Here is an 11,031-nt window from a genome sequence, read left to right on the forward strand (position 1 = left end):
TGCAACACGTATAAGGCACCCGCATGTTTGATGCTTCTAATCTTGCATACACAATCCAAATGAAATCAATTTGCAAATGAAGGCTTCTTTTATAGAATTTGTCTCAGACGAAAATGCAACACAAGAAATACTTTGCCTCTTTCGAATGGTACTAAATCTCCAGAGTGAAGTCTTATGTCAATATGTATAGTCTGAAAATGTTGACGGATAACTGGCAAGTAAAAGGGCCGGGGGTAATGAGCGTTTATGATGTCTCCGTCATTTCCTTCTACGGTGACACATTTTAACAACGGGGCTTGTACATCTCCCACAATTTGAGGTTCTACGAGATCGCAATACACATACATGACAGGAAAAGATACTTTGGGATCGGCTACAAAAGGACTTTGTTCCAATCCTTTGTAAACACCCGGCTCGAACCCTAGAAGCTCCGCTAATCCTTCGTGAAGAATGACTTTGCAGTTTTCGTCGGTCTTAATTGTCACTTTTTTCGTAACAGGATGGTAACTGAATTCAATCTTATTTTTATGGGAAGGTATTTTCATGGCTTTTAATAAATCTGGTATCGTTTCATAACATCCTGGAGGCACTCTTTGACCTTCCAATTTTCCATCACCCAAATCAAATCCAAATAAATTATTGTCTTTTCGGACGTTATACCATGTGTGAGGGTAAATAAAGTCCACAAGAGATAACTCCCACTGACTATTTAAATCCATCGGAGTAGGAAGCTGAGTGGTAAATTGTGATATTTTGTTGTCTGGAAAAAAACGCATGGAGCTGTCGCTGATCAGTGTGATAAAGAAAGACATGTTTCCTTCAAATGACAGATAAGCAGAATTTACGGGCCTTTTATACCCTTCTCACATCATCCACCCAAGCATTGAAGCTTTCGGGGTACCCCTGAAATTTCACAAAATATTCTATTTTCCCGCGACGTTTCCTCTTTTTTAAAACTTTTTCTACGGGATAATAACCGAGTCCGAAACCTTTTGAAGTTCTTGTTTGTAAAAAGTTCCTTGTATAACTTCTCCTGCTAGATCTTTCAGTTTATAGACAACAGGAATCCGTCGAATAATTTTATAGATTGTAAAAATTTCTCGTGTCCAGTTTTGTTCGTATCCTTTCTCAAAGAGCATTTTTTCTCGGCTGATGCGTACCGTGTCTCCAATCTTTAAATCTGAAGAAATAGGGTTTTGTACTGGTTGCTCACTATACAGCGTTTTCCAAATTTTTTCTTGATTTTGTAATGTAACGGATACAGGTTCTGTCTTAATACTGCGATGCCATGTATGGTTATAACTGGATATCAATTTATCAATCACATCAATGTACTTTCGTGTATTCATTTCGGTAAAGTATTTCCACATTTTTGTTTTTAGAGTTCGATTAAATCGTTCTACGACAGAAGCTTTGGTTTTATTATGTGTCGTGAAAAAGCGAACGTTTCTCTTTTTCAAAAAATTTTGAACTTGTTTATTGGTAAACTCTTTCCCTGCATCTGTTTGTAATGATTCGGGTGTACGTTCCGAAAATATCTTTCCGAAAGCGGATTGGATGGACACGGATGTTTTATCTTTGAGAGGGATAGCCCAAGCGTATTTCGAAAGAATGTCTATACAGGTCAGCAAATATTTATATCCATCATTAAAAGAGGCCAGGGATTGCATATCCACTAAATCAGATTGAAATTGCTCGTTTAAGCCTCCTACGATGACTCTGTTCCTGGGAAACTTGTGCCTCAAAGGCTTGTGCAAAGTATAAGAATCCTTGGTTTGCAACCATTTCTGGATGTCTTTTGTTTTTACGCGACCTTTTAAAGCACGATGCAAAGCAGCAACACCCCCGAAACTTGCGGGGACCTGTGGATCCCGATAGGTCTGAGACAGAGCTGCGTTCATTGCAACAGTTGTTATGATCTAAACGTACACTGATATTCATTTATATATATTTAACTAGAACAGATAAAAAATACCCTAGTTTCACTTATATAAAGATTTTAGAAAATAGGCCTAAAAAACAAGAGAGAGAAAATGAATGCTACTTAACATCTCAAAGGTTGAACAAGTAATGATATATATGTTTAAGAATAACCATATTTATATTCTATAAAAATCAATAGGTTTGTATTCAATAGGTATTTTTAAAATTTATGTAAGTAATCATTACAGATTAATTCTTTTAAATAAGGTCTGAACCTGGAGACAGTCATGAGATCGTTGTAAAATAAAATAACATTTATTGAGCATCCTAATTATTTTACAAATATTCATAGTATTCAATACCTAAGACACCATTGATAGTACAAAATGTGTTTCTTACTTCATCGAGTACATGGTTTAAACACACAGATTTTAAAAAGTCCTTGGTAATGTAGTGAGCAGGTTTCACTAACATTAAATAGGGTTCTTCACCCCAAATGTTTCCATAAAATTGCCTGGCGATGTCAACAGCATTGAATCTCAGAGCAATGGCATTCACAGTTTCTGTTGTATGAACGAGTTCTTCACAGTCTTTCAGCTGGGGATATTTCAGTTCGTCTTGTTGATTAAGAAGTTCTTCAAGTGACGTCTTTAGAATGGTTTGAAGTCGCGCTCTTCCCATAGAAATGTCAAAGGATTGGGGTAGATTTTCCTCTCTGACAGGTTCGTCGGATACGCTTTCGTAGGCTTCACAAAAGTTCATGTTTTGATAAACGAGGTTGGTGACAATATCGCTGATACGGCTAAAGTTGGTCATCAGTTCTTCCCACTGCGTCGTTGTAATGCTGAGGCTACTTTTTTTATCTCCTGTCGAAGAGAGTTGCTTCAAAGTGAAGTGGGAATCTTTATACGTGACCACAAAATTCTTGGGCAATTCCAGATTCAGTGTCAGCAGGTCTGGTTCCTCCACTGTCATGTTGGTTGCGAGAACATTCAAACACCATGGCTCAAAATTTACTCCTCGTCTTGTCGGATAGTAAGCTTTACCATATTTGGCATACTCTCGGATGTGCACAGTCACTTTTCCCTTGTAAATGCTGGGTCCCACAAAGACATTGTCTCCCATGTGAGTGAGCTCCTCTGGAATAGCGTCTTCGGTGAAGAGTCCTTTGCGCTGAAAAAAAAAACAGTTAGTATATAATACATAAAAATGGGGTCACATACAATATCAACTTTAATATATAAGATTTTCGCAAATACGTACTTTTTTCTCGAAATGGGATGTTTCTTCTGCTTTTCTTTTGATACAAGAACTAGCTGATTCATTGGGAACATCTTGGGTGCGGTTTTCATGGCTCAACACTTTATCGTTCAAAGGCGTAGGTTCATTCTCAAATAGGTTTTCCATCTGAAAAAAAGTAAAGACAAATTAAGCACATATTGCAAATTCAACTCTTTTTTAAGTATAAAAGTATTTAAGTATAAAAATATTTTAAGTATAAAGTATTTTAAGTATAAAGTAAGTATTTAAAGATTAAAAATCTAAAAACAGTAACTTTTCAAAACGTTACTTACTTCTTTGTTGTTTCGTGCCTGATCCATTCGAAGCAGTGAAGAAAGATTTTCGAAGCTAAAGCAGGTACGTACACTCAGGGCGACAGACAGGAAAGAAATGCGGAACGTTGCTCGGGATAACCTTATATCGGGTAGGAACTCTTTATTTCATCTCAACGGTGATTGGTTAAGAGACGGTGAGGTCATATTTCAAAGAATCTGATTGGTTCACAGAAAAGTATCCATGCACCTTAGCGGAGGCATACAAAGGTGTGATACGGCAGACGCCATTTTGTAAAACAACATGCCCCAACAAGAAATGGATGATGTCATTCCAAACACGTGGTTCAAGAGTTCGTTGCCACAAAATCTAAAAATATATATTCAATGCCACAAAAAATAAAAACTTTGAGACATAAAATCGTTGCCAAAGAATCAAAACGAAACTTTGAGGATGTCATTCCATCTACGTCATTCCTTCCATCTACGTCATTTCCGGTTGTCACGTGATTCAAGATGGCGGAGGCCACGCCCCCTATAGCCTCGGGCGTAGCACGGTTACCCCCGCTTACTACTCTCAGTGTACCGATGGGTTTTCACAATGGGGGAAACATCCATGCAGGTTTTTCATTATTTAATTTCTTCAAATATAAAACAGGGTGATAACAACTGGTGGCAGCAATTTTAAAAGTGATACAACGTGTGGATAATTAATACAGATACGAACGAAAATGTAAATAAGAGTTCTTTGGTGATTAGCTCTTGAAAATATTTTTTGTTTCTTCTTTTGGAAAATACGATTCATGTTCCCTGACGAGAAATATCAAACTTTTTTCAGTCCGATATGCTAAATCACGCAGGAATGAAACACAGAGATGGGATCTTTAAGAACAGAATTTTTAACGACAGGAGAAAAAGCAGACTCTAATGTGAATTAATGTAGAATTAGAACAAGTTTGTGATTGACAGAAATATAAAATTTTTATACATATATATATAATATATATGTACATATTATTTTATACATATTATATATATACATATACACATATACATATTTTTATACATATATATTTTATACATATATACATATTTTTATACATATATATTTTATAAAATGGAGACATAAGAACAAAATAATTTAGTCGTGGACACTTTCGTCATAGATTTCTCGAAGGTTTGGATGAAATTCAATTTTTTATACTGGAAAAAAAGCAAGAATTACCAGAAAGCTGGATCCTATTTGGCTGTACAACCTAATGTTTTCAACTAGTTTACAAAACTATATAATAATATAAATAATTAATTAAGGAAGGTAAAAACTGTAAATAGGATGAGATCAGAAGATCCTTAGAGCACAGACTTTATGTATTCTTCAAAGATATTGAAGTAAAGAAGTTTAAATAATTCTCCAAAATTAAAAGACACTTAGAACTGACGTCGAGGCTTGCCGGTAAAATATCTTCCAAAGACAGAGAAAATATTTTAAAAGCCATTTGGATCTTGAAACTTGGCATTGTTTTTACAGAGTGGTAAGGCAACATCAAGTAACGACACAATAGGATTTAAGTTTATAGCTACATGCTTTATTTCAATTCAAGAAGCAGATCAATATTCGTCACTATATAAGATTACTTTAAATTTAATCCGTCATACTTTGAACAAAGAAAGGCAGAAAACATCAGCGATATTTGTAGCGCAGGAGGAGAGGAGCTTCTGTTGTGTCGCTAAATGGCGCGCATTCGTTATTTATAGTAGCGGTTACGTAATAGACTAGAATGTTCTGGAAAGTACTGGTCTAGGGGAAGATCCTAAATTGCGGAAAGTTCATTGGAGGTTGCGTGTTCGCGTAGAGCAAAGCCATTGTATTTTTTTTTATATTTTACATATATATTCTAAAATTTTAAGTTACAAACATTATTCTTTTGCGAGCGAATTTTCGGTGAATCATATCGCGAGTTCTTGTTCAGTGCTCCAACTTGCTAATTTGCTCTTAAAACTAGTTTATAACTTTCGAAAGTTTTAGAAATTTTCCGAGAATTTCCACTGTTCTGTATGGCGTTAACTATAAACTCTATGTGAGCATCAATAGACATTTTCCAATTACAACCCCAGAAATACTGAAATTGAAATGTGTGAAGGTTCGTTTTTATCGATATCATTATTATTAATCTAGTTGCAGTATTTACTTAATTTTAATGCATTTTACTGCTACATGAAATTTCATATAAGGAAATAGGCGAGTCGGGTTAAATATTATTCCGTAGTATTTTTGCAGTCAGAATTAGGATACACAGAGGCTAGCAGCACTTACGGGTTTTGTGACTTAGACAATCCAGTCAGTCCTCAAGATGTTTGAGAGTCTAACAAGTATACATCTTCGAAATAAGGATGACTCATTAATTTTTATTATTTCGAGATGCGTTTTACACATTCAATCAAAACTTGGTGTACATGTCGAAGTGAACCTTCCCGTAAGCGATTAAATTTCCATCTCTGCTTAGAAAAATACAAGTTAATGAACGCCCAAACGTGGATTAATGAACGCTGAAATATATCGCAAAGATTTATATAAGAACACCTATCGCACCTATTGCGTTACTCTCCGCAACGTTTTTGAATACAAAGAATGATAAATGTGCATAAGCTTTGTTTCTTACCTTTTATTCTTCCGCAGGCAGACATTGTTATACTAGTAAAGAATGCAATAGAGCTGATATTTGGGTTGCACCTATTGCGGCATTTAATTACTTCTATATGGACAACGCTGTTACGAATTTTACACATATGTAAATAATTTTAGTCATAATCACATGTAAAATTGTAGTATATTTTGCATATTTAACAATAAATGCCTCAAGAGAGGAAACTCTGCCGGAAAAATAATATTACAAGAACAAATCCTTTTAACATTGAGGTGAATCCTATCTTGAGTTGCAGAGCTAGCAACTAATTTTGCCGCCGAATTTGGGAAGACATCGCCAAAAGTCTTCAAACGTGACGACGATTTGGCTATATTTTGGTCCATTCCGTATATAACTGTAATGGGTATTGTAATTGAATAACTGTAATTAAACTATAATATGCAACTGTAACCTATACGGCCTTAGATGCAACTTCAACCCTATATGCCTTCCAGTAATTTCGAGAAATGGAATTTGCTAGAGATTTCTCTTCTACCGGATGAAAACTGTATAACACCGGAGAGATCATCTGCTCTGAGTAATTTTAGTTCAGAGCGACTTCGAAGTATATAGATATCCACGTGAAACTTTCCTTTTAGATGTGCTCTGCATTGGACGGGGTTTTACGTTCTTAGGAGTCTGAAGTGTAACTATTGATTGCATTCTATGATAGCATATGATGTAGAGCTTTACGAGCATTTTTGTGAAACGTTCTGGACCCGTGAAATGTTTCCTTTGATAAAATAAATCTTATCAACCTATGATCTCTTGCGTACGTTTAGTCTATACGAATCCATACGCACGCAACAATATTTTAGTTAAACCTATCCCCTTATTCTCACTTCAAATATGTAAAAATAAATTCCTAAAGTAAAACTGTGCAACTGAAACTGTAAAAAATGAAAGAAACCTAGCCGGATAAAAGGCATAAATCCCGGACTGATTTGTCTCCAAGTGACGCCAAACACTTCGAAACACTTTGTTTCAAACTGAATTAAATAATATCTGATAATACGATTCTAAAGGCTGTCTAAATTATGAACCGATAAATATCTACTGTTCTACCTTTCTATCAGGTTTTTCCATGCCATTTTTAAACTAATTAACAGTCAGTTTATCCATGCCATTTTTAAACTAATTAATTAATTTGTAGATTAGACAGGAATATCATCATTTTCCGATTAAAGCTTCACGTGTTATAGTTTTCTCCTCCTCGTACAGTATTTGCTTATAGTCGGCGATTTTTGTAGAACAGTGTTGTATTGTACTCAACTATTCCATTCGGATAGAACGAATGTAGTTAGTAGGTGCAAGTGGTGTCTTTCAGTGATGCGACAGCTTTCTATTAGGATAAAAGCTCATTCTTGTATTACGTTTCCTTGCAATAAAGCTTGAACTCTAAAAAACAGCAAAACTCAGAGAACTAGAAAGAAATTCATTCAGGCTCGTGCACAAAACTGTGTTTAAACGCAGAACTAAATGTTTAGCTTGACGATCTCCTGTTCTTTGCGTTATAATGATAGGCTTAAGCTCATTTTTTTTTAGAATCACAATAAAAAAATTCACGCATAAAAGGAAAATGCATTTAATTTCAATTATTACTAATCTTTAAATAAAACTTCGTAACAAAATAAAAAAAATGTAATAATTTCTATGTTTACCGAAATATAATATATACAAGGAGACCAAAAACCTAACACAAACTAACAGAAATATAAAAAGGTAAAATAACTATAACAAACGTAAAGACAGGTTAGGCCGAAATAAGAGGATAAATGAAATGTTTATGCGAAAATAGCACGGCGGGATGGCAGAGGCGGGAGTTGGGAATTAGGACTTTTAAGCCGTCCTCAGCCGTAAATCGCAATTACTTCTACGTCTTAAGTTGCATTGCACTTCATAGTCACCGCTCTGGCTGTAAATTGCAGAGCAGTGTTTTTTAAAATGATAATTTATATACACCTTTGGCATTATATATTACTTTAAATTTTAATAGCACATTTGTATATGATGAAATTGGTAGATAAAAATTCGATAATACTTTTTTTCCATAATAAACATAAGATGGGATCATTTTAAGACGCAATCGAAATACCTTAAGGAAAAATCATATGCCAAATTAGGTAAACTGAGCAGAGGACGGTTATCGAGTAGTCAACAGCAAGCCGTTAAACATTAGAACATATTAACATATGTCAAGATCTGTTTAAAATTTATGTTTTACTTTAGTTTACCTAAAACAAACAAAATTTAATTGAACACAAATGTAAATGGCATATTAAATTTATTAAGGGTTATTACTTCTATCATTATTGTTAAGAAAAATTAACTGAAAAGAGAATTCCGCCTCCCTTACAAGGATAAAGACCTTGTCAGAGATGCATTTTAGTTTTAATTAAATGGCATTTAAATTCCATTATTAAGAGTTTGGTTTCAGCAGTCACTACTTCTAATTTATGTAGTTTTTGTTATTATACATTTAATCTGGTTTACATCAAACCAAATGATGTACAAATAATGAGAGAATAATAAACAAACCAAAACTACCGCTTTGCTTTAAATAGACAAAGCGATTTTATTTAAAAGAAATGCTATTCAAGTGACGGTGTTAATAGAAGTAATTTAATTTTTTTTTTATACTACAAGAGGTTACGAAAAAACTGGTGATGAGCAATTTTTTGGATTATATTTGATTATAAAATTTACTTCTTTGATTCAAAACTTATGACGAAAAATCCAGTTTTACATTCTTCTTCCAAAATAAAAACGCATAATTTAAAAATAATTTTATCTGGTTTTTCATACACCAAACAGTGTAAGCTTTCTTCTCTTTCTTATATATTAACAAATGAATTACATTTCTTACATAGTATGTATTCATATACATATACAAAAATTAAAATTTAAAGCATTTTATTGTTGAAGCCTTCATGAATATGCTATACTGTTCGAAAATCTGTTGAGTTGTATAGTATTTTTTTTTTTTTTTTTTTTTCGAATCCAAACTTTTTATCAATATTGATATTTAGTTTTCGATGGAAAACATTCAAACGTTCAAGCAACATAAGTTCGTTTAATTTGATAACGAAGACAGGTCTACTAGATCTGTAATTTTGAGGGTTTGATGGCATTGACCAGGTTTCTATTAGGCAATATTAATTGACATTTTTGAATTTCTGGAAAATGGAGATGTGGTTTATTAGTAATGACCATTATTATGGAAAAAATAATGATAATTTGTACATAAAGTTAATTAGCAGTTATTATTATTATTGGAAAAGACAAATTTAGAGGGAATGTCTTAGATCATATAATTGGAGGTAGAATCCAGTCAAGGTGCATTTCTAGGCATTTCTGGGGTTTAACAATATAACTTCTAACCTCAAAAAGAGAAGTTATTATTAGTCCCTCTATTATTCTTCTGGAGGATTTTTGTTGATTTTTAGTTTGGTTATTTTGGTTTGGGTTGACTGTAGAAACGGAACTTGGTGTGGGTGTTTCATCAGCTCTCTCTAATTTCTGTCTTTATTTGATTTGATACTAAACGAAATGTGATAAACTGGCACTTGTCAATATGAATGAAGATTCTCATAAATTAAAAGTTGGTTGAAATTTTTATCATTTGCTAAATTTTAAGAGGTACTAAAAGCAATGATATACTAATTCAGAAGTCAAACTACAAAAACCAGCGTTATATTTTCAAATTTTCACAGGATTAGTTTCGATGGTTTCTACCGAACCACCATCCTCAGCTTCAAAATCGCAAATGAACGAGATAGGATATGATTAGACAAGTTAAGAAAGCCATGACAGAAAATAAGCTAGTGGCGCCATCTGTTGATGAAACCAGAATTAAAAAATAATTTCTTTAAAAGCCGAAGACAAAGTTGGATTGGAATTAGGATCGTAACTAGAACAGAAAGATTTTTTTTGAATGTGAAATGCCTCTAGAAAATCCAGTTCTCCAATGAAAGACATTTTTTGAATAATTTTGGCAGCAGAAAAATTGAAACTGTGATTTTCGGACTAACAATGTTGGGCAACAGAAGACTTCTGTGTTTCCTTTTTTCTAACATCGAATGATATACTTCGAGATCTCAAATAAATTAAATTAAAAATACATAATTAAAAAATATATTAAAGTTGGATTGTTCAAGATGACATAGTTATACTTTTATTTAGTGCATCGGCTTTTACATGAGGCTTGCAGCAAATATTTACTTCATGTGGTAATAAGAAAAGCTATCGAGCTTGAGAAAATTTCTAAACAAACCCGAAGGTAATCGTATCTTAAAACGCTGCTTAACAGATAAAATAAAGACCAGAAGCACAGAATAGAAGTAATCAAATAGTACAATTTTCATGATCTTTCTGTCCTAGATTCTCAAAAATGTCCTGCTATTTATAAATGCAATTAATACTATTTTACTTCATTTCTTGCTGATAACATGCGACTGAGTCCACCGGTATGTCTTCCAGATCTCTTCTCGACACTAAACTAAACATCTGTCTACGAGGAATTTCTTAGACTCAACACTCACGAGAAATTAAAGGATTTTGAGAGGAACTTTAGTTTGTGGGTTAGTTTTGTGAAATAAAGACATATTTCACCATTTTCAACTTTAGAATACCTTTAGTAGAAACTTATATTATTAGAGAAGAATTATGGAATAACGAATGTTCGCATCTCGAAACTCTGGGGTTACAATTTGAAACTTCTTTTCCGAAATGCAAATATATACTAATTTTTGTGGATTCTTAATTCTTTCCATTGTGATTTTGAAAGTGAAGCTTATATTTATCGTAAATCATTTCTATTATTATGGTAACAGTATTTGCTTAATTTTAATGCCATTCATTACATGAAATTT

General features: G+C 33.5%; 1 protein-coding gene across 1 annotated transcript; it reads right to left on the reverse strand.

The window, feature by feature from the left end:
• Window positions 1-2,219: 2,219 nt before the first annotated feature.
• Window positions 2,220-3,363, reverse strand: LOC146993869 (uncharacterized). Its single transcript, XM_085826419.1, has 2 exons — window positions 3,187-3,363; window positions 2,220-3,096 (listed from the first exon to the last, which is right to left on the reverse strand). Exons 1-2 carry the CDS (start codon window positions 3,328-3,330, stop codon window positions 2,260-2,262), a joined length of 981 nt encoding a protein of 326 aa, XP_085682545.1. The 5' UTR covers window positions 3,331-3,363; the 3' UTR covers window positions 2,220-2,259.
• Window positions 3,364-11,031: the final 7,668 nt, after the last annotated feature.

Source organism: Stegodyphus dumicola, chromosome 11 (assembly GCF_044657685.1).
Source record: "Stegodyphus dumicola isolate Sdum_Otavi_A_Nest chromosome 11, ASM4465768v1".
NCBI classification, from domain to species: Eukaryota; Metazoa; Arthropoda; class Arachnida; order Araneae; family Eresidae; genus Stegodyphus; species Stegodyphus dumicola.